This window comes from Somniosus microcephalus, chromosome 16 (assembly GCF_052327205.1).
Source record: "Somniosus microcephalus isolate GS21.2 chromosome 16, FLI_Smic_1.0, whole genome shotgun sequence".
Lineage (NCBI taxonomy): Eukaryota > Metazoa > Chordata > Chondrichthyes > Squaliformes > Somniosidae > Somniosus > Somniosus microcephalus.
Window position 1 is genome coordinate 77,693,409 of NC_141002.1, and position 24,854 is coordinate 77,718,262.

At 48.0% G+C, this 24,854-nt stretch overlaps 1 protein-coding gene across 5 annotated transcripts in view; it reads right to left on the reverse strand.

Moving 5' to 3' along the window:
• The window catches only part of LOC147106311 (CD82 antigen-like), a 156,379-nt gene extending 132,343 nt beyond the window's left edge, over positions 1–24,036 (reverse strand). The window contains exons 1-2 of one of the 5 annotated variants that reach the window (XM_086009302.1): positions 23,850–24,033; positions 8,346–8,451 (exon numbers count right to left, since the gene is read on the reverse strand). In XM_086009302.1, the coding sequence (XP_085865428.1) occupies positions 8,346–8,411 (66 nt within the window). In that variant the 5' untranslated portion in view covers positions 8,412–8,451; positions 23,850–24,033. Of the gene's footprint in view, positions 1–8,345; positions 8,452–23,845 lie in introns of all 5 variants that reach the window. The other 4 variants (XM_086009300.1, XM_086009299.1, XM_086009298.1 and 1 more) reach the window with 4 other exon arrangements.
• Positions 24,037–24,854: the final 818 nt, after the last annotated feature.

Sequence of the window (24,854 nt, forward strand, 5' to 3'; positions counted from 1 at the left end):
ACTTAATAAAGGTCAGCGTCGTGACCCTGAAAATTATAGGCTAGTGAGCTTGACAAATCTCACTAAATGAATGGCTACAGAAACAGAGGAGAAGTAATTAAATGCATTGCGATTGATTAGATCTTTATGTGTATTCTGGGACAACATGAAATTATAAAACTGAGATTATATGAGCTGGAAAGAAATGTCTAGTTGATTACACATGGGCCTCAACTTCTTGAATTTCCATCTGGAACTCTGCTTTTTATAAGTTGCTTAAAGGCAAGGAAAGGATTAAAAGCAAATATTCTAAGCTTGTCTTTGACAAAATATTGCATGAAATGGCAAAAAATGTTATAATGGCTAAAATTATGCGAAACAGATATGGAGATGCTCAGCAGTTAGATTGGTTTAATGTGGATGGATGTAAAGAATATCATATAGGTGAGAATAAACCTAAAAGGAGTGAACAAATAAGTAGCTGAGCCATATAGATCAAATTGGTCCTGAATATCTGCTGAGTTAGATGATCTTACTCAAATCAGCAATAGGGCCACTACAATTGGTCTCAATACCCTTGCACTGGGAGGTGAAATTCATCCAGGGTGCCTTACCATTCTTATGTTCATTAATAATTAGACATTCTTATTATGAACACAGCTAGCTTCTAGCTAGTCATTTATTCAGTACACGTTCTCTAGGTACAGTATCTGTAGAGATGCAGCATGTGTGCTCCTGTGTGCAGGCTGCCATCTTGACTGTTGCCTTGTGGGTAGCCTAGTGCCTCATGGGCAATGTAGTCCCAATGTACATACAGCTGGGTAGTGTAGTCTTATTATATACATACAGCTATATACAGCTCTACGGCTCCACCTAGTGTCCACCACAGAATAACATGTTATTGATCACTACAACCGTGATTGCTATTCAGCTACCCCTGCTGAAAGTGCACTGTGTAGATCTTGTGTAAGGGTAGGATCTGGCTCAGCAGTAATGTTCAGTCATGGTCAAATGACCTGTCAATGATTACTTTCTAGACTCTCATATGAACAAGGTACATGGAAGCATTCTCTAGCAAGCAATCAACACCTTCAGGGAGAAAAATTAGCAAGAACATTTAAAAACCAAAGAATTTGGGAGTGGTAATTGACAAACGTTTAATAATATGTGAAGTGTGAGGTGTTGATTAATAACACAAATAGAATGTTAAGGTGCCAGCTTACCATCCTTCATAGAATCATAGAATGGTTACAACACGGAACAAGGCCATTCGTGCCGACACTCAGCTAGTCCCACTCCCCTGCCCTACCCCGTAGCCCTGCAAATGTTTTTCCTTCAGATACTTATCCAACTCCCTTTTGAAAGATAAGATTGAGTCTGCGTCCACCACCCTTTCAGGCAGTACATCCAGATCTTAATCACGCGCTGCGTAAAAAAAGTTTTTTGTTACGTCGCCTTTGGTTCTTTTGCCATTCACCTTAAATCTGTATCCTCTGGTTCTTGACCCTTCTGCCAATGGGAACAGTTTCTCTCTACCTACTCTGTCCTTTTTAGGCAGTCCCTCGGAACCAAGGATAACTTGCTTCCACATTAAAAATGAGTTCGCAGGTGACTGATTAGTCTAATGCGGGACCTACATTCTGTGTCACAGGTGGGGCAGACGGTGGTTGAAGGGGTGGGTGGGTGGGGTGCTTGGGTTGACATGTGCTCCTTGCGCTGCCTGCGCTTGGCTTCCGCTTGCTCTTGGCGAAGAGACTCGAGGTGTTCGGCGCCTTCCCGGATGCTTCTCCTTCACTTTGTGCGGTCTTGGGCCAGGGATTCCCAGGTGTCGGTGGGGATGTTAAACTTTTTCAAGGAGGCTTTGAGGGTGTCCTTGAAGCGCTTCCTCTGCCCACCTGGGGCTCTCTTGCCATGCTGGAGCTCCGAGTAGAGCGCTTGTTTTGGGAGTCTCGTATCGGGCATGTGGACAATGTGACCCGTCCATCGGAGCTGATTGAGCGTGGTCAGAGCTTCGATGCTGGGGATGTTGGCCTGAGCCAGAACACTGACGTTGGTGCACCTATCCTGCCAATGGATTTGCAGGATCTTGCGGAGGCAGCATTGGTGGTACCTCTCCAGTGCTTTGAGGTGCCTGCTGTACATGGTCCATGTCTCTGAGGCATACAGCACGGCGGGTATCATAGCTGCCCTGTAGACCATAAGCTTAGTGCCGGGTTTGAGGTCCTGGTCTTCAAACACTCTCTTCCTCAGGTGACCGAAGGCTGCACTGGCACACTGAAGGCGGTGTTGGACTTAGTCGTTGACGTCTGCCCTTGTTGACAGTAGGCTCCCGAGGTATGGAAAGTGGTCCATGTTGTCCAAGGCCTTGTCGTGGATTTTGATAATCGGGGGGCAGCACTGTGTGGCGGGGGCAGGTTGGTAGAGGACCTTTGTCTTACGGATGTTTAGTGTAAGGCCCATGCTCTTGTACGCTTCGGTGAAGGTGTTGACGATGGTTTGGAGTTCAACCTCCGAGTGAGCGCAGACGCAAGCGTCGTCTGCATACTGTAATTCGACGACAGAGGATGGGACGACCTTGGATCTGGACTGGAAGCGATGGAGGTTGAACAGTTTCCCGTTTGTTCTGTAAATTAGCTCCACTCCAGTGGGGAGCTTACTGAGGGTGAGATGGAGCATTGCAGCAAGGAAGATCGAGAAGAGCGTTGGTGCGATGACACAGCCTTGCTTGACGCCGGTTTGTACGTGAATTGGGTCTGTGGTGGAACCGTTGGTCAGGATTACGGCTTGCATGTCATCATGAAGGAGAGGGAGGATAGTGACAAACTTTTGAGGGCAGCCGAATTTGAGGAGGACACTCCATAATCCCTCATGGTTGACAGTGTCGAAGGCCTTTGTGAGATCAAAGAAGGTCATGTACAGTGGTTGGTGCTGTTCCCTGCATTTCTCTTGTAATTGCCGTGCGGTGAAGATCATTTTTATTGTGCCCCTTGGTGGGCGGAATCCGCATTGCGACTCTGGGAGGAGCACTTCGGCTACTGGGAGAAGGTGATTGAGGAGGATTCTTGCGATGACTTTTCCTGTGGCAGATAGCAGGGAAACTCCTCTGTAATTACCGCAATCTGTCTCTGTCTCTGTTACTACTCTGTCCAGACCCCTCATGATTCTGAACACCTCTATCAAATCTCCTCTCAATCTTCTATACTCCAAGGAGAACAACCCCAGCTTCTCCAGTCTATCAATGTAACTGAAGTCCCTCATCCCTGGAATCATTCTCATAAATCTTTTCTGCACCTTCTCTAAGGCCTTCACATCCATCCTAAAGTGTGGTGCCCAGAATTGGACACAATACTCCAGCTGGGGCCGAACCAGTGTTTTATAAAGGTTCATCATAATTTCCACACTTTTGTACTCTCTACCTCTATTTATGAAGCCCAGGATCCCGTAAGCCTTTTTAACTGCTTTCTCAACCTGCCCTGCCACCTTCGACGATTTGTGCACACATACCCCCAGGTCTCTCTCTTTGTTCACCCTCTTTAGGATTGTACCCTTTAGTTTATATTGCCTCTCCTCATTCTTTCTACCAAAATGTCTCACTTCACACTTTTCTGCATTAAATTTCATCTGCCACATGTCCGTCCATTAAACCAGCCTGTCTATGTCTTACTGAAGTCTATCACTCTCTTCCTCACTGTTCGCTATACTTCCAAGTTTTGTGTCATCTGCAAATGTTGAAATCGTGCCCTGTACACCCATGTCCAAGTTATTAATATATATCAAGAAAAGCAGTGGTCCTAGAACACCACTGTATACCTTCCTCCAGTCCAAAAAACAACCGTTCACCACTATTCTCTGTTTCCTGTCACTTAACCAATTTTGTATCTGTGCTGCCACTGTCACTTTTATTCCATGGTTTCAACTTTGCTGGCAAGCCTATTATGTGGCACTTTGTTGAATGCCTTTTGGAAATTCATGTATACAACGTCAGCCGCATTACCCTCATCAACCCTCTCTGTTACCTCATCAAAAAACTCGATCAAGTTGGTTAAACAAGATTTGCCTTTAACAAATCTATGCTGGCTTTCCTTAATTAATCCACACCTGTTAATTTTGTCTCTGATTACTGTTTCTGAAAGCTTCCCCACTACCGAGGTTAAACTAACCGGCCTGTAGTTGCTGGGTTTATCTTTACACCCTTTTTTGAACAATGGTGTAACATTTGCAATTCTCCAGTCCTCTGGCACCACCCCCATATCTATGGAGGATTGGAATGTTATGGCCAGTACCTCCGCGATTTCCGCCCTCAATTCCCTCAGCATCCTAGGATGCATCCCATCCGCTCCTGGTGATTTGTTTACTTTAAGTACTGCCAGCCTTTCTAATACCTCTTCTTTATCCATTTTTATCCTATCAAATGTCTCCACTACCATCTCCTTCACTATGTCTTCATAAACTTCACCTTAAGCTCCCTTGGTCCTATTTTCAAGAATTCTCTGCCTCTCTATTTCTCCCTCCACTTTCTCAAAACCTATTGTTGCGATCAAGCTTTCAGTCACCTCTCTTAACTTTCCTGCAATGGTTCAGCATCTCTTTTATTTATTTCCCCCCCTCTCGATTTGTAAAGCACCATGGCACATTTTACAGCTTTGTCTATTACAAATGGAACAAGTGAAGTTCAACAATGTAAATCCCATCTAAAGGGAGCATTGTATGTGACATCGTAAGAATGGGTATTGTTTACCTACCGGTTCTTCTCCCCAATATAAAATCTTTCCTATATATTTTTTCCATGAAGACAATGGGGGGAATTTTAACGCTCCAGGACAGATGGGAGAGAGTTAAAATGTCAAAAATCTGAAACCCGACGCAACCTGTCTCAAACGCGTCCACTTCCAGTTTTGACGGAGGGGGGTTGGGGGCGGGTGACTAACCTGCTCTCCAGAGGAGTGCCTGTTATTTAAATATGTTAATGAGGCTGCGTGTCTTAAATTTGACCACCGTTTCAAATTTAAGTGCTGTGGGTTCGGGAAACCCGGCAGCTGAAGGGAGGCGAGAACGGCTGGATCCATCAGAGTATCTTTTGAGTACTGTTGTGGGCTAAGAGGAGCAGAAGTGCATCCTCCGGCCCGGAAGCTAATCTGCTTCCCTCCCGATGATTGGATCCCTTGTCCCCCGTGATCGGATCACCCCAGCAATTGAACACCCCTTCCCCGCGATCAGTCCCCTCCACGCGATCAGAAACTCCCACTGCGATCGGACCGCCCCGTGATTGGATCCCAGTCTTTGCGATCTCCCCCGTACCTCTGGTCTTTGCCCCCCCAACCAGCCTTTCTGATCTCCCCCTGACCTCCGATCTCCCCATCGACCTCCATGTGTAAAGGAAATAGCCATATTTCAGAAAGATACACCATCCTATGAACAGATTTCTGACTTTATTAAAACATGAAAACTTGGTTTAAAAATCTAAAAGCCTCAACAACACAAGCTGTAAACAGAATACAGGGTTCTGAGATAAGATGGTTTGTTGACACAAAGCTGTAAACACCATACAAGCTTTTGAAATGGGAATGGTTGTCGATACTAAAACAATGGCCCTATTGAAGAAGCAAAGAGTTGCTTCCAGAATGTCTGCAGTTTGGGAGAAACACAATACCATTACCCAGTTTAAAGTGTTAAAAACTAACACTTCGAACAGAAACACAGAATATTAAAGGAACATGTGCCTTTGTAAAAGTAATATCAAATGAAAGACAGGAGACATAATTCTTAATACAAGCAATTGAAGTAGCTAAGAAATGCATAGAACACCCTAGTTGAAGTGTTTTTGATTTACATGTTGTAAAAAGTACAAACAGAAGACTTTGTAAATATGACTTCAATAGATGCACCAAGCAAGCACATTAATGGGCAGGATTTTCATTGGGCTGTGGAGGCGGGATTGGAGGCATGTGGGGGGTTAAAATCCTGAAATCAGGGGGCACGAACCCATCCCACCCCCAACCTGCCTCCATGCCAGTTTCAAAGGAGACGGGTACCCGACCCACACTGAGACCCGCCTCCCCGAGGTGGGAAGGGGATTAGTGCCAAATTAACTGCCTGTTAACAGGTAGCTAACAGGCAGTTTTTAGCCTAATCCCTATTTTTAATGTTGAAGTGTAGGATTCCCGGCAGCTCCAAACCAAATTAGAGGAGGCAGACCATCGGGATGAAGGGCTTGGAGGGGTCGAGATGTCTGGTGTTCAGGTGAGTGATGGGTGCGTGAGTGCAAAGGTAAGTGTGTTTGGTGTGTGTAAAGTGTTTAAAGAAGTTTTACATACCTTTACTTACCTTTGCAGCCTTCCTTCAGGTCTCGGGAGTCCCTCATCTCACTGGCACAGAAAGCAGAATGGCTGCGAGCTGTCAAAAATTGCAGCATTCAGCTTTCTGTTCCAGGGAGATCTCTAAATCATCCTGAGAGGAAGGAATAAACTTAGAATACAGATTGTCAGCGTTTGACAGCTTCAAACAGCTGTGAAACGTTGATATTTCATCTGTCAAAAGGTCTTGACAGATGAAATATCAATCTGTGATGTCACCTGTTACCGGGTGGCCCTTAATTGGCCTGCTGAGCCCGCTGGGTGGGCTTAACAAGGTCAATCAAGTCAAAATCGCATGGGTTGGCTAGAACTCGATGGAGGCGGAACTACAACCCCGAAAGTTGTAGTCCCGCCTCCTACCTGAGTCCTCAATGAAAATCCAGCCCATTGTGTTTGTGTTGAAAATAGAACAGTTAGGAGACACGATGTCTGCTTTCAACCAGCTAAGGTGATTTAGAAATTGAATGAAAGACCTTAGTAAGAATGGCATCAAATAGATACATCTGTCATAACCATTATTTATGATAAAATTTGAACACCTAAAGGTAGAGACAGGATTCTGCAAGTTAATAGCTGAACTGACAGTAAGATTAGAAAGAAGTCAACAGAAAGAATGACTAGAGATAATTAGCTTACATCAGCAGAAAACTTCAAAGGATAAACCACTGCAAAAAGAGTATAAAATATGGAACTTTCAGATATGAAGTCAGAAGTCACTGGAAGGGACAAGCGATTCTTAACTTCAGAGGCAGGCTCTGTAAGTTTTTAACTCTTTGAGTCTCGGGGATCAAAAGGTACTCTTATTTGATTTTGGTGGATATCCTGGATTAGAAATAAGACTTAGAAATGTAAAAATGTAACGAAGTTAAGATTTGAGAATAAGAATTGTAAGCTATTTGTATTTTGAACTGTTAAAGTTACGATTGACTCACCAGCTATTAAATACATGTTGGTTCTTTAATAAATCTATATATTTTTAGAATTGTCTCACAGAGTACTTCTGTATCAAACTTGTAAACTCAATCTCTGTACACTCTTTTGAGAGGGGTTGCAGAATTCTGGGGGGTTTTCTGGACCCTCATAATATCCGGAAGGTTACAGTCCAGTTAAACTTATTAAAAGTGCTATCTGGAGGACGGTAACATCTTCAAGTTGTTCCTTTCCTTTAGAGAGAGATAGCCTGGACCTTTAGACCCAATTAAGCGTCTTATAGAATTCGGCTATCTCTAACTTTAGTTGAAGGTGAACGTCTAGGGAATACGCCTGATCTGGGGTAGCCCAAAAAGAGCTAGGACTAGTAATTATCCCTTCACATGATCTCTTCCTTCCTCCTCTCCGATCCTCGGCTGCGGCCTACCTGTACAGGCCTCCCTGAACAGCAGCCATCTAGCCCCTCAATTTGGCTGGCTGCCAGTGGGAAATGAAGACAAAAAAATTAAATGAGGTCCTGCTGTTAAATTCTGCAGGACCTTTGGGTTACCCACTATTCCGGGTTACCCACTATTCTGGGTTTCCCAGCCACTATGACTTCTCCCCATTCCTCCCTCCCTGCATCCCCATAAATTGGCATAGTGGTTAGCACTGTTGCCTCACAGCGCCAGAGACCCGGGTTCGAATCCGGCCTCGGGCGACTGTCTGTGTGGAGTTTGCACATTCTCCCCGTGTTTGCGTGGGTTTTCTCCGGGTGCTCCGGTTTCCTCCCACAGTCCAAAGATGTGCGGGTTAGGTTGATTGGCTATGATAAATTGACCCTTAGTGTTAGGGGGATTAAATACGTGGGGTTACAGGGATAGGGTGGGATATGTGTTGGTGTAGGGGTTACGGGGATCGGGTGGGATATGTGTCGGTGCAGGCTCGATGGGCCGAAATGGCCTCTATCTGCACTGTGGGGTTTCTGTGATTCTGTGATTCTGTGAAATGTCAGGGCCAATGCATCTTTAAACAATTTTCACAATCACTAGTAATCTGCAGAAACCCTCTGAAGCTGTGAATACATATAAACAATATACTTACAAGAAGGATTCCATTAAAAAGGATCAAGAAGTATTTGAGTACTTGTATCGTCACTTCACTTTTCATTTTCCTTTCTATTTGTACTTTGTAGGTTTTCAAAATGTTCCTGTATGTAAGTAATCATAGAAACATAGCAATATAGGAACAGGAATAGGCCATTTAGCCCCTCAAGTCAGTTCTGCCATTCAATTAGATCATGGCTTATCTGTGTCACAACTCCACCTTTGTTCTATATCCCTCGATACCCTTACCTAATACAAATCTATCGATTATAGGTGAAGCGGGGTTGGAGGAAAGCGGATAATTGGACATGGGCACACGCAAGTAATTCAAGCCCCATTTTAAAGTCATGGGCCTAGAAATTCGTGTTCGCCACGAGTTAACAGCTGCTGAAAATGGCCGTAATGCTAAGGAGGGTAAATTCGTCTGGGGGGCTGGAGATTGGTGGCGCAGCGCTAACCTTCCATGCAACACCCTCTTGCTGGTGTTAGTGGAGACCTCAGGCGAAATTCCATCCTGAAGTGGCGTTCGAGCTTTGCACAGCCTCTGCGAGTGAGGCTGTGGAGATTGCAAGCAATTGTGGGCAATTAAAAGGGCTATGAATTAAAGGGGCAATGCACTCAGAACCAATGCAAATTAAAATACAGTGAATCAATGCAGTTTTCAGCCCTTACTGCCTTTCAAAAAAAGTAACATTAAAAAGAAGTCCCAAATGTGATTATTCAGCTCTTAAAGCTGAATTCCCTTCTGAACTTCAAAAAATGGGAAAACTGCTTCAGCGCTAACACAAATGTCTCAGCAAGCCAGGGAAGTGGCACCAAGGGTCTCGCATGCAGCACTCCAGCTTTCTGCAGGGGGTCAACACTGCAAGACAGATCCTCCACCCACAGGGGCAAGAGACCCTCCAGAAAGAATGATGTGGGAATACATCACCAAGGCCATCACTGCAGTGTCGCCCCCACCACCTGGCTCCAGTGCCCAAAGAAGCTTCATGGCCTCAGACCACTGGTCAAGGTCCGTAACTGCATCTTCAAAAGCCGTCTCCTACCAACTGCACCACTAGCCTCGCACACTGCTCAATGCACGACACCCACCTCCAATCACTCACCTACCAACAATTTGTACCAATGACAAGGTACATCTCCCATTCCTAGCCTCACCTGACCCCCTTGGAGTAGACGGTGCAGGCCATTCTTGGCAGGGGCATGGCTGAGCCCTTGGTCAGTGGCAGGGCTGAAAGGATACAAGATGCTGGTATCCTCATATGTTATCCTCCTTCTGGTATGCACCTCTTTCTTTCCTACCCTCCCGTCACCACAACTCCACCCTTTTGCCTTCCTCATTGCACACACCCAAGAAATGCAGCCTGCCCAGCCAGTGGGTGACCAAGAAGAAGGAGAGTGAAGAAGAAGAAGAAACACAGTCACTCGATTTGACACTCCCAGCCACCAACTCCTCAAGGTCGACCAGCAAGGCCATTTGCAGTGTCCCCCACTGAAAGTCAGCAGCCTTCCACCAGCCAAACTGCAGCCACTGGGGTAGCACTGCATGACATCAGTAGGATAGGCAAAGGCACACAAAAGACAGGTCACTAAGAGAATGAACAAAGGTGATGAGTTTGATTTCTTGATGTCATATTGGATGGATAGATGTATAAAATTGGATTGGCAGGTTTGCTTTGTGGTGGCTTTTATTTCAGCATTGTGGCCAAGAGGACGCTGTGATGGTCAGTAAAGAGAGAAGGTAAGGTGTGGGACCAATGTTGGAAGGGAAATTGGGGTTGTAGGGACTGGTACCGCTGGTGGATGATTCCATCTAGGATATCCTGGCCAGAAAGGGGCTGTCTGGGTTGCATCCTTCCTTCTGCATCTTCCTCTTCTGCAGCTCCCTCTTCCCCCTGCGAGCAGATGCTGTAAATCTGAAATGACAGCATAAAATGCTGGAAATACTCAGCTGGTCAGGCAGCATCTCGACCTGAGACGTGAACTCTGTTTCTCTCTCCATGAATGTTGTCTGACCTGCTGAGTATTTGCAGCATTTTCTGTCTTCTCAGAGGCCTTCCTTTACCATCTGAGGCCTTGCAAACATCCAGCAGCACTCCTCACACATTTAAAAAACTATTAGGAGGAAAAATTGGGTTGCTTTGCGCCTCCCATTAGAGGGGTGCTAATGGGGCACAAAATCTCTAGTGCCTGGGTGTGGCACTGGTATCGCCTCCCGCGAAATTCAGCGGGAGGTTAGTGGCGGCGGTAGACAGTAGCGCCCCGTGGCGCCGCACCTCTGGCAATGACATCATCACTGTGCGCAGCGCCCTGCTCGTGCCCTGGCCGCAAACCTCGGTGAGCCCCCTGACCTACCACTGGATGATATGTCCAACACAGTCAGGGTGGCGTTTTTGTGGCCGCAGCGGCGCAAGTTAAAGGGCAGGTGTCGGGAGGCCATTTTTTGGGGGGCCGCCTGCCAGCACCTGCCCCCTTCTGCTTTTTTATGCAGGGTGTTCGGTCAGCCCGGCACTCCTCTTGAGTGCTGGACTGTTTTCACGGCACCCCGCTCCCCGGTGGTCCAGCAGGGCTCCGGTGCATGCATCGCTAGGCCCTTCCCCTTTAATCAGGGGAGGGAGGCCTGCAATACCGCGGCGCTGTTGCACATAGCGCAGCAATATTCAATGGTAGCACCCCAGGAAGGAGGGGGAGCGCTTCCAGTAGCAGCCCGCCTCCTGCTTGGGGCACTACCACTGAATTTAAAAGTAGCGCCCCAGCGAAGTTAGCGCCACCTAATTTTTCCCCCTTAATCTCTATTGCACCAAGCCACTACTTGAATAAAAAAATTTAAAAGTCCAAAAGCTTAAATCCAAACTTACCTGAGAGATGTGCTTTAATAGGTCCTGAAATTACCACTGTCAGCCTGCTTGCATGCCAAGTTTACCTGCCACGCTTATGACCCAGCACTGAGTTCGGAGTGGTGACGTTAAGTCGGCATTGCACGCCGATTGACGTCACCATGCTGCCATTTTTTTTCTAGGGCGCTGCCAGTTACCAGCAGCGCAAAGGTAAGGAAGAAAATGGTGGCTGCTACGGGACCCGCCTCCAGCTGGCGAAAGAGCGGCGGCCGCCATTTTTTCACCTTTTCACGGCGCTATAGAGTGGCGGTAAGTAGATGAATTTCTAGCCCAGAGGCCCTGAAATTCTAATAGTGCCACTGCATCACCAAAAGTGAGGGGGCAGTACTTCTGTCCACTGTGAAGTCTCAGTCCTTACCCCATTCAAAATTGTACGGCTAGGTAATTAGCATATGGCGGAAAATGTAGATTTAAATCCAAACTGCAGCACTTCACATACGCTGGGGTTGGGAGTTTGGGAAATTGCAGAGGCAGTAGTTAAACCACAAATGGGCCCTGATTGGCTAGCAGGGGTGGGATGGGGGAGGTGGGGAGGGGGGAGATGGGATTGAATGGAAAATGGAGCTGGGAATGGCATAGACCTGGTGCGGTAATAGGAATATGGCAGTACAGGAGGAAGTAGGAAGCCTGGGCAAGAAGGATGGCAGCCAGATTGAATATTCGAGTGGCGAACTTCAGGGAGTGAGATTTGAATATCCTCCTGACAGAGATATGGGCAGAAGTTGTCAGGTCCACGTCTTCACTTGTGCCGTCATTTGCCCTTTCTCTCTTTAATCAGCTCAGAGAATTCCACCCCAGGACACAGATAGTTTCGATCAGGATTTTTCACTGGGTGAAACACAACATACGAGGACACCAGAGGAGTCAGAGATGAAAATGTGATCTAACAATGAAGAGGCTCTGCAAAAGTCAGTCCTTAGCTCCAGAGCTTGGAGACTTAGTTCTGCTGTTCTGTTCAAAAAGGGATAGTGGATGAGCATCACACTTACATGGAGGCACTGAGGACTATCTTGAAGGATCTGAGGCAGATGGTAGGGGTCATGGCAGAGTCAATGCCAATATATAAGGATTCAACACAATTCTGCAATATCTGGAGAAAGTGGCAGCATCTATTCTCTCCTGACAAAGAGATCTCCAGACCAATTAGTGCATCCAACGTGAATGCCTTGATCACTGGCCTTCAGGGGTTTATGACCTGTTTGGCTTCCAAGAGATTTGGGCTGCAACCTCTCAGGGTCTATAGGATCTAACTCATACCATCATGTCTACCCTCCTGTTAATTAGTATACAATCATATCTAGGACCCAGCACAAGCGGTGCGGCTAGAATCTGCCTTCATAATATTGTCCTCTCTTCTGATGACAGCTGATGTGATTATTCCAGCCAGCCCCCTCTGATACTTGTTCATGTAGCTGTCAGGATACAGGACCAGACTGCCCACACATCTAAAGTGGCAATACAGTCTGTTGAAGAGTATCCCTGGGAGTGAGCGGCCCTGAGATGAGAACATCCTTGATATCAGGTGGCTCATGATATCTCAGCACAGCCAAACACCACTTGCATCTCTGGCCCTCAGGTAGCATCTTGGTGTAGGATTAGGATAGGTTTCAGAACAACAGAGAGATACTAGGGGTAGGCATGGTACCTGTTGTAAATATAGGCCTAGAAATTCAGTGCCCTTAGCGCCGATTTTGCGGCGCTAGAGGGCCTAGCGCTGCAATTGGCGCCGGCGCCTAAATTGCCTGGGGCCCTTCCGCCGCGGTAGACCGGTAGCGCTGCGCCGGCACCGATGACGTCATCGGTGTGCGCAGCGTCCCGGTTGCCGTGGTGACGGGCCCCAGCGCCGAAATTGACTTGCGGCCGCCTCGCCCGTGGCAGCCGCAAGCAACGTTCTGGCAGAGGTGCCTTGCACAAGTTTGCGCCGGCGCATTAAAGGCCCCGCGGCGGCCGGCCGCTTTCCCGCCGCCCGCCTGGCCGCAGCTCCCTCCCCGGACTTCCCCCCCCCACCCCCCCGGAACAGAAGCAAGCCCGGCACTTGTCCGAGGTGCCGGGCTCATTTTTAATAAGATTATCGCGGGCCGCGGCTGGGTGCAGGCAGCTCCTCCTTAAGGGAAGGAGGAGGCCTGCACTTCCCGAACCTGCTGCACCGCAGCGGGCGCCGCAGCGCCGGAATAGCGCCGAAATTCAGCGCATAGCGCCAGTTTTCAGGCGCTAACAGCTTTCAGCAGCGCCGGCAGCCGTTTGGGCGCAGAACCAGTGAATTTTGGGCCCGACCAGCGCGACTTAGCTCCAGCACTAACTTCCGGCGCTAAAGCCCTGGCAGCGCCAAAACTCAATTTCTAGGCCATAGAGTTTCACAAAAAAAACACTTTATGAAATGAAAGTCCAGTATTCTGAGATATGTTTTTTTTTTGAGTTTGAGAGGATGTTGGAGGTCAATTTGCAACTGGACATGGTGTTCCTTCAATTTCTCCTTATTGGACCATTGCCTCTTTAAGCAGATTTCTTCTGATACATTCTCAAGGGAGCAGCATGGTCTGTAGACTCTAGTGCAAAGCTGCTTCCTGGTTGGTCTTCTTTTCTTCTGTGTACCTTTATCCTGCTTGTGGCTCACATTTCCCCTTCCTCCGGCTTCAATTCTGCCTCCACCATAAGGGCATCTGTGGAAATGCCCATAGTGAACCCCATGTTAAGGGCTTCATGACAGAAGGCTGATGAAAAAAACGATTCCCTGCCTGAAACTGCTAAAAGGCAGTTTGCAAAATCCTTCTTTAGCAGCACAGGTGAGAAAAGTTTTTTCGAATCACTCCAGTAGAAGCTAATATTGAAGAAAAAGACTGTGGATGATCAAAGCCTATAAACTCAACCACTTCTTGGTTTGATGTCATGCAGGTAACATATCCCTCTTTTTTACAAGTTTAAGTCGAGTGCAATTCTGGTGTAAATGGTGGAATTTCTCATACAGCAGGTTTTGACCTCATTACTATGTCATTTGCATACATGCACCACTTTGGGGTGGTCACATTTTCTGCCAACACCCAGTTCCACTGGAATTTAGTGTGTATTTTAGAACATCTGTAACTCTGCTATATCTGGCTAACACTCGGAATTCCAGAACCACAGTGCTTTTACTCCAGAAAAAATATAACATTTCAGGCCCATATGTTCTGTCCTCATTTTTAATGTAAGACTTTGATTTTATATTATTATTTATAGTTAAAAACTGCTGTGGGAAGCAGAGAAGGGGAGTTGATTGGAGCCTTGGAGTTTCTCTACAGTACAGGCTGAGAAGCTGGATGTGCAAAACTGAGGCGCTACAGTGCCACCACTGTTGGGAAGGTATAATTACAGTTGCTATGTTTACATAGGCAGTTTCCATTATAAATGTGGACATTTATATCATGAGTTCATAATGAATAAAGTTTACACAAATAAGGTTTTATAGACAAAGAGTGTATAGATGTCAGATTCTCACTGGGGTCAAGGTAGAAGCGTTCACGTCGCGGCCCTGTTTCAACCAATTCTACCACCACCACGCACAGCAAGTAGTGTATACATCGATTTCGTACCGCTAATTTGATCAAGTACCAACATTATGCCTGAAGACGGAAGTAGTCGTCGATGTCAGAAACACGGGTCTTTTTCAAGACCGGCATTGACTGTTATATCTGTTAATGTTGAAGGGTTCTCTATAGCTAAACAAAACATCCTCGTTACATTATGCAATGAGTTGGAGTGTGATGTCCTCTGCCTGCAGGAGACACATAGAGGAAGTGAGAACAACCGCCCAAAAATACCAGGAATGGTCCTGGCTATTGAAAGACCTCATCGACAATATGGCAGTGCTGTATTTGTTAGAGCTGGTTGTGGTAAACCACTGTTATACCTGCCTGTGTGTGTGTTTGTATTCCACTGTGTACATGCCTCGGCTGACTCCTCCCACGAGTCCAGGTATAATGGTGACTGCTCCACAGTCCCTCTGTATTCTGGACTGGTCGACCACTCGAGGCACACCTTCGTTCTCTTGTTAATAAAAGCCTGTTAGTTACTCGCTTAACCTCAGTCTTTTGAGTAATTGATAGCGCATCAATTTTATTAACAAGATTTTTTATAATGGAAAAGATCCTCACACCAGCATGCCTGGACTTAGACCATCGGGAGGCGGACGCATCCACCAAGTTTGCTCACTGGCTTAAGTGCTTTGAAAGATTCCTGATCGCCTCCGCTGCAACGGTCAAATCGGATGAGGACAAACTGGATGTCCTGACCTCCAAAGTGAACCACCGAGCGTACTCGGTCATCCAGGACGCAACCTCGTACACGGCTGCTCTCAAGCTCCTCAAGGACCAGTACACACGCCCAGTGAACGAGGTGTACGCCAGGCACCTCCTGGGGAGTCGTAAACAACAACCTGGGGAATCGACCGAGGAATACCTTCAGGCATTGTCTGTGCTTGGCCGGGCCTGTGGTTGTAAGGATGTAAAGGCCGCCGTGTACACAGAGGAACTTATCCGGGACGCTTTTGTGGCGGGCCACAGGTCCAATTACACCCGACAGCGACTGTTGGAGCAGAGTGACCTCGACCTCAACAAGGCCTCTGAACTCGCACTATCATTGGACGCAGCCTACCGGGGCATGGATGCCTACTCCTCTGCACCATGGACGCCGCGGGGAACGACAGCCTGGGACATGGTAGGACCGTCTCATAGCGCCGTGCCACCCCAGCCACATCCCAGCAACGGCCCAACTACCGCAGCAGTGTCCCAAGGCCAGAAATGCTACTTCTGTGGCCAGGCCAAACACCCCAGAGCGCGCTGCCCGGCGAAAAATGCGATCTGCTCGGGCTGCGGGAAGAAGGGACACTACGCCAGCATCTGCAGGGCCAAAGCCACCCCGAACCCCAGCAGCGCCGCGTGTGGGCCGTGCGGGCCGCCATCTTGGGCCTCCCCAGCCATGTGCGAACCACCGGAACAGCAGCCATTTTGGATGCCTCCAGCCACATGGGGATCATGGACGCCGCCATCTTGGACGCCAGCCGGGACGCAGCAGGCCCCCAACACCGCCTCATCTGATACCCGCAGCGACACACCGACCCCTATGCTGGCCTCCGTTACGCTGGACCAAGCGAGACCGCACCAACTGGCCCGGTCCACAAAGGACATTAAGGTAAATGGTCACGAAACAACCTGCCTTTTTGACTCTGGGAGCACGGAGAGCTTCATCCACCCCGACACGGTGCGGCGTTGCTCTCTCCCAGTCCTGCCTGCGCACCAACGGATTTCTATGGCCTCCGAGTCCCAGTCGGCGGACATTGGCGGCTACTGCGTGGTGACACTCTTAGTAGACGGGACTGTGTATGATAATTTTAAACTTCTGGTCCTGCCCCACCTCTGCGCTGCCATTCTACTGGGGTTAGATTTTCAGTGCCACCTTAAAAGTGTTACGATGGCGTACGGTGGACCCCTCCCCCCACTCACAGTCCACAGCCAGCAGCTTCCAAATTGCCCGCCGCGCACCAGGTGCAACCTCTCCACACTCAGAGTCACCCCCCCCCCACTGTTTGCTAACCTCACCCCCGACTGTAAGCCCATCGCCACAAAGAGCAGGCGATACAGTGATGGGGACAGGGTTTTCATTAAAACCGAAGTAGAGCGGCTCCTGAAGGAGGGGATTATTGAGGGCAGCACCAGCCCCTGGCGAGCCCAGGTTGTGGTCGTTAAGACCGGCGAGAAGCAGCGCCTGGTCATCGACTACAGCCAGACAATAAATCGCTACACCCTGCTGGACGCTTACCCACTCCCCCGCATAGCTGAGATGGTCAACCAGATCACGCAGTACCGCGTCTTCTCGACCATTGACCTGAAATCAGCGTACCACCAGCTCCCTATCCGCCCTGAGGACCGCCAGTATACTGCCTTTGAGGCAAACGGCCGCCTCTACCACTTCCTTAGGGTTCCCTTTGGCGTCACCAACGGGGTCTCCGTCTTCCAAAGGGAGATGGACCGGCTGGTTGATCAAAATGCGTTGCAGGCCACTTTCCCATATCTGGACAATGTGACCATCTGCGGCCATGACTTGCAGGACCATGACGCAAACCTCGAAAAATTCCTCTGCACCGCCCAACTCCTGAACCTGACGTATAACAAGGAGAAGTGCATATTCCGCACAACCCGCCTCGCCATCCTTGGCTGTGTTGTGGAACACGGAGTCATCGGTCCCGACCCCGACCGGATGCGTCCCCTTATGGATCTCCCACTGCCCCACTGCCTCAAGGCCCTGAAGAGGTGCCTAGGGTTTTTCTCCTATTACGCCCAGTGGGTCCCCTACTATGCGGACAAGGCCCGTCCGCTGATCAAGTCCACCTCTTTTCCCTTGATGGCAGAAGCCCGCTTAGCCTTCCACCGTATCAAGGAAGACATTGCCAAAGCCACCATGCACGCAGTGGACGAATCCATCCCCTTCCAGGTGGAAAGCGACGCGTCCGACTTTGCCCTGGCCGCTACCCTTAATCAGGCGGGGAGACCCGTGGCCTTCTTTTCACAAACCCTCCAGGGCCTGGAGACCAGACACTCCGCCGTTGAGAAGGAGGCCCAGGCTATTGTGGAGGCTGTGCGTCATTGAAGGCACTACCTGGCCGGAAAACGATTTACCCTGCTCACTGACCAGCGTTCAGTTGCTTTTATGTTTAACAACAAGCAGAGGGGCAAAATCAAAAATGACAAGATCTTGAGGTGGAGAATCGAACTTTCCACCTACAACTACGAGATCTTGTACCGGCCCGGGAAGCTCAATGAACCCCCGGATGCTCTATCGCGTGGCACCTGCGCCAGCGCGCAGATCGATAGACTGCGGGCCCTCCACAATGACCTCTGCCACCCGGGGGTCACCAGGTTCTTCCACTTCATCAAGGCCCGCAACCTGCCTTACTCCATTGAGGAGGTCAGGACCATGACCAGGAACTGCCAAGTCTGCGCTGAGTGCAAACCGCACTTTTATAGACCAGACAGGGCTCACCTGATAAAAGCCACTCGCCCCTTCGAGCGCCTGAGCGTTGATTTTAAGGGGCCTCTCCCCTCCTCTGACCGCAATGTGTACTTCCTCAACATTATTGATGAGTACTCCCGTTTCCCGTTCGCCATCCCCTGCCAGGACATGACCAGTGCCACGGTCATTAAATGTCTGAACGACCTCTTCACCCTGTTCGGTTTCCCCAGCTATATCCATAGCGACCGGGGCTCATCGTTTATTAGCGACGAACTCCGTCAGTACCTGCTCGCTAGGGGTATTGCCACAAGCAGGACCACCAGTTACAACCCCCGGGGGAATGGACAGGTGGAAAGAGAGAATGCGACAGTTTGGAAGGCCGCCCTGCTAGCCTTAAAGTCTAGGGGCCTTCTGACCTCCCGCTGGCAGGATGTGCTCCCCGATGCGCTCCACTCTATTCGGTCACTGCTCTGCACTGCCACTAACGCCACCCCTCATGAGAAAATGTTTGTCTTCCCAAGGAAGTCCACATCGGGGACATCGCTACCGCCATGGCTGACGTCCCCAGGGCCGGTCCTACTGAGAAGACACGTGAGGACCCATAAAACAGACCCCCTGGTCGAGAGGGTCGACCTCCTCCACGCCAACCCCCAGTATGCTTACATTGCGTACCCGGACGGGCGGGAGGACACAGTCTCCATACGAGACCTCGCACCCTCGGGGGCCCCAGTAACCCACTACCCACTACCACCCCCTCCCATGATCCAATATCCAACCCCAGCAGACGGCATGCCTGGGCCCCGCGACCCGCTCGACACCCACGAGGACTACACACCAGTGCCCCAGCCTACGCGGGACTCGACGCCGGAAGCTTCACTACCCCTGCCGTCACCACGTCGATCACAGCGGCAGACAAGACCTCCAGAGAGACTCCAATACACAAACTGTTAATACACTTCACCCCTCCGGACTCATTTTTAAACAAGGGGTGAATGTGGTAAACCACTGTTATACCTGCCTGTGTGTGTGTTTGTATTCCACTGTGTACATGTCTTGGCTGACTCCTCCCACGAGTCCAGGTATAAAGGTGACTGCTCCACAGTCCCTCTGTATTCTGGACTGGTCGACCACTCGAGGCACACCTTCGTTCTCTTGTTAATAAAAGCCTGTTAGTTACTCGCTTAACCTCAGTCTTTTGAGTAATTGATAGCGCATCACTGGTTCAGTTGTAGAAGCCACTTCTAAAACAGAGGAGGACAACATCGAAATTCTAACCATAGAGCTGAGCAAAGTAGTAGTGACCTCAGTGTACAAGCCACCTGGCACAGATTTCAGCTTCTCTAACCCTGTACCCAACCTGCACAATAAACCACAGATCATCATTGGAGACTTTAATAGCCACAGTACCCAATGGGGGTACAAGGAGACTAACAACGATGGAGAAGCAGTCGAAGAATGGATGGTCGCTAACCAGCTTTGTCTCATCCACGATCCTAAATTGCCAGCCTCCTTCCACAGTGCCCGCTGGAAGTGTAGATATAATCCAGATCTTGCCATTGCCAGCAACGACATCACTGGCCTCTGCAAGAAGCTTGTCACAGACCCAATACCACAGACACAACACCGTCCTATTGGTATCCAGATAAATGCAGCAGTGTTACCAACCGTCATACCATTCAAAAGGCGCTTCAACTTCAAGAAGGCCGATTGGAACGGTTTCACACGAGCACTTGACCGCAAGGTTAAACACATTAAACCACTACCTGAGCACTACAACCTTTTTGCAAAAGCTGTCCAAAAAACAGCTAGAACGAAGATCCCCCGAGGTTGCAGAGTACACTACATCCCTGGTCTCACCAAGGAGAATGCTGAACTCTACTGGGAGTATGTCTCAATGTTTGAATCTGACCCCTTCTCAGAGGAAACAATATCTACCGGTGAGAGGGTGATGTTAAGTATCTCTCAAGAACGTCAAAACACCTGGAACACCTTGATAGAGACAACAGATCTTACGAAAAACAGCAAGAAGGCATGGGCCTAGAAATTCGCTATCGCCGCGCCAGGTCTTTAGCGCCCGAAAGTTAGCGCACGCCCGGATTCCCGTAGCGCCCGCCTGAAATTCAGTTGCAGCGCCCCAAGACGGAGGCGGGCGCTATTGCAGGGTTTGGCCGCCTCCGCTTGGGGCGCTGAAAGTCAATTTCAGGCGTCCAGCTGCCGCAGCGCCACCCGATGCGGTGCGGCAGGCTGGGGTACTGCAGGCCTCCTCCTTCTCTTAAGGAGGAGCTGCCTGCAGCCGTGAGATCGCCGCTGGATTCCCCTGGCAAATGAGCCCGGCACCACGGAGAAGTGCCGGGCTCGCGGGGGTCAGAGACCAATGCCGCGGGGGGGGTGGTGTGGGAGTCCGGGGAGGAAGGTGCGGCCAAGCGGCTGCCGGGAAAGCGGCCGGCCGCACCTCCACCTTTACGCTCCGGCCTCTCGGAGCTGCAAGGCCCCGTTTTACAAACGCTCTTTGCGCCCGCTACGGGAGAGGCGGCCGCAACTGAATTTGGGCGTCGGGCCGGCATCGCGTTGGAACCGGGGCGCTGCGCACACCGATGACGTCATCGGTGCCGGCGCAGCGCTACCGGCTAACGCCACCATTTGCGCTACACTGAATTCCAGGCTACCAACAGCGCCGGCGCAAAAGACCTCTTTAGGCGCTAAGTGGGCGCTAACACCACTGAATTTCTAGGCCATGGTCTCTCATACGCAAACTTGGAGGTGATCCCAAGAAAGCTGGCCAACATCCAAATGTGTCTGCTAACCAAGTTGCACACCAGTTGCTCCTAAATGGAAAAATCAACAAGAAACAACCAAGAGCACAACTAGATAGGAAGAAGTACAGCGATGATCCTGGCTTCACTAGACCATTCACCATGGAAGAGCTGGAAACTGGTACATCTAATCTAAAACACAGGAAAGCAATTGGTCTTGACAACATAGCAACGGAGCAGATAAAGCATTTTAGACAGCAAGCAAAGAAGTGGCTCCTACAATTGTTCAACCACTGTCTGGCAACACACAAGCCACCTAATATCTGGCAGAAGGCACATGTAATAGCACTATTAAAGCCTGGAAAAGATCCCTCAGATCCTAAGAGTTTTCGGCCAATTTCACTGCTTTGCCACACCTGTAAGCTGTTTGAACACCTGATACTCAATAGGATAGCACCAACTGTAGATGAGAAGATCATTCCAGAGCAAGCAGGTTTCCGCCCCGGCAAATCAACGACAAGCCAACTGCTCAACCTCACACAACACATCGAAGATGGTTTTGAGCAATGGATGATAACAGGTGCTGTTTTTGTAGGCCTGTCAGCAGCATACGATACAGTGAACCATAGACGTCTCCTCTGCAAGATTCTAGAGATGACAAAAGACATTCACTTAACAGAGCTGTTAGAAAGCATGCTTCAGAATCGCCGGTTCTATGTTGAACTAGGTGGGAAGCGCAGCAGGTGGCGTATTCAGAAAAATGGTCTTCCTCAGGGAAGCGTGCTTGCACCGCTGCTGTACAACATCTACACGAATGATCAACCTATAGACGGTGTCACACGCCGTTTTATATATGCTGATGACTTATGTGTCACTGCCCAAAGCACTGATTTTAACACCGTGGAGAAAACGCTTTCTGAGGCCTTGGAGGGACTAAAATCCCACTATGAAGAAAACCACCTTCGCGCAAACCCATCAAAGATGCAAGTTTGTGCATTCCACCTCAGAAACCGTGAAGCCAAACGCCAGTTGAAAGTAACCTGGTGTGGAGCAACACTGACGCATTGCGAGCACCCTATCTACTTAGGAGTCACCCTTGACCGATGCCTCACCTTCAAGAACCACATCGAGAAGACAAAGGCAAAAGTGAGCGCACGAAACAACATCCTGAATAAGCTCACTAACACAAGATGGGGAGCAAGCCCGAAAACATTGTGAACCAGTACACTTGCTCTTTGCTATTCCACTGCCGAATACGCCTGCCCTGCATGGGAAAGGTCTACTCATGCCAAGAAGATGGATGCCGTTCTTAATGCAAGCTGCCGATTTATCACAGGTTGCTTAAAACCAACAAACACCAACAGCCTATATATCCTGGCGGGTATCGCTCCCCCTGATATAAGAAGAACGGTAGCCAGCAAGAAAGAGCGACTCCGTCAAACATCAGATGAGAGGCACCCTCTGCATTGTCATACACCTACACCCAGCCGCCTAAAGTCAAGGAAGAGCTTCATGAACAGTGTTGTTCCATTACAATCAACCTCATCTGAAGCCCACATCGCCTTGTGGAAAGACCGGCTCGCCAGTCTTGAACAACCCCCAGCGATGGAAATTTTACCTGATGAAAGCCTTCCCCCAGGAGCTAATTGCAACTGGGCAATCTGGAAGTGCCTTAACAGACTTAGGACCGGTGTAGGTTGCTCAAAGGTGTCACTAAGCAAATGGGGATATTCAGCCAGCCCGACAACTTGTGAATGTGGAACTGAGGCACAGACTATGCAACATCTCCTGCAATGCCCATCGTTAGAGGAACCCTGCACTGTTGCAGATCTTGCCGAATACAACAACAAGGCGCAAAAATGTGTCCAGTTCTGGCTGGGCTATGTATAGACTGCCCGTGGACACGATAAGAAGAAGAAGATTCTTACTAAATGTTGTATAAAGTCATGGGCTAGGAATTTCCTCAGAGTTCCTTCTGCTCCGCTGACGTAACTTCCCCGGAAATGCAGCAGAAACTTAATTAGGGCGGCACAGCGGGAGCAGCTCCAAGAAAATTCCCGGCCATGATCTGCAGTAAAGAGGTTAAGAAAAATCAATAAAATATTTTATTGAACTGATAGGTGAGTCACAGTTAAAGAAAGAGGAAGTAGAAAAATATTTTGATGTACTATGCTGAGGTTTTTAGCTTTATACAGTATCACATTACAGTGCTGGCAATCTTTTCAGCTTCTTTTTCTTATTCCATTTGATTCTTACATTTTTTCGCCGAAGACATCCTTTAAACCAACATCAGGGTTTGCATAAATCTAGATATTAGCACAGTGGGAGGATTTGGATTGAAGTGCCAAATGACCCGAATGACACAGTGGATGGCTGCTTCTGGTAATATCTGTGTACAAATTATTTGTCGAATCCTCAAATCTACACTATTGTGGTACTTACATGGAAATCAAACCTATTTTTCGCATGGGTAATTTTTGTTTTGGATTTTAGCATGTTTGTGGGTTAAATGGCTTACTCCTATTCCTATGATTAGATACACATAAAAACTGCTGTGGCACATTGGACTTCTACCATTACAGCTGGTACAATTTTCAAAACGAAATGGATTTCAAATACACATTTGAAGCATGATGATTCTTGAACAAGTTATGAATAAAATTCCTTTGAAGTACGGCATCATTATCTTCAAAGTCAATATTACCAGAAAGGTTTGAAACTGAAGCTCAAAAAATGCAACTAATTACAGCAAAATAACTGTCTGCTGATATTCACTCAAAATAGTTGAAGCTTTAGTTAAGCTTTTTTTAAGCCCAATCAGTTTCCCTTCTAAGATTAAAATGATATAATAAAATGAAACTCACTTACCCAGCGCTCTTCAGTTAATCTTAATCCAGAAACCAATGCACTTCTACTTAGAAGATCATATTAATAGTCTATTACTACTGTTCTACTTTATCATTTGTGTTTCTCGATCTGAAATATCCGTTTCTTTTAGATGACCTACAGGGACAAAATAAATATCCCTTACTTTAAAGATCAAGAATCCAAAGTACAGACTTGGTTTTGGAATGCAGATCCAAATTAGTTAGATGATTATTCATTAACTTTTATTACACCCATATAATTTTAACCATGTTCATGAAAAAATAAAGTTCATGAAAAGCTATTCAAAATAGCTTGTTTGCAACATGGCAGTGACGAAACAAAATAATGCAGACAAGCCCATAAAGTGGGGATGGGAGAGGATTTCTGTCTTAAATTAACCCCCTCAAACTAGCAACTTACTGGCAGTAACTCGATTGCCACGTGTTATATTGAGGCCAAGTTCCAACTGTTCACTTGCATTCTGCATTTTAAGGAAATACAGAATGGACACAGAATATTTGAGATTATTTTTTTACCATGCACATACATACAGTAGGTAAAAAATTACAGCCATGAAACTAACCATGAAACTAACCAATGATTAGAAATACACTTATGAATCAAGTACTAACTCTTTATAAAGTCACAACTTTGCATATCATTTAACACCCAGGTTAGAATATAACACATTGAAAGCATTCAGATGACAACTGAATCAGATGATTTGAACCAAAGTGTTGTTGTATATTATTTGAACTGCACTAAGAACTCTGGTTTGCATCTTCAGAGTAATAGTACACCTTCTGTATACATTAATACATATTTATCAAGTATTGGTCATTATATGCATCATATATAATTAGCTACTAACTGGAGTATGCGATCATTTTGACATTTTTTTCTTGGGATATGGGCATTGCTGGCAAGGCAGGCATTTATTGCCGATCCCTAGTTGCTCTGAGAAAGTGGTGATGGGCCTTCTTGAACCGCTGCAGCGCAGTGTTT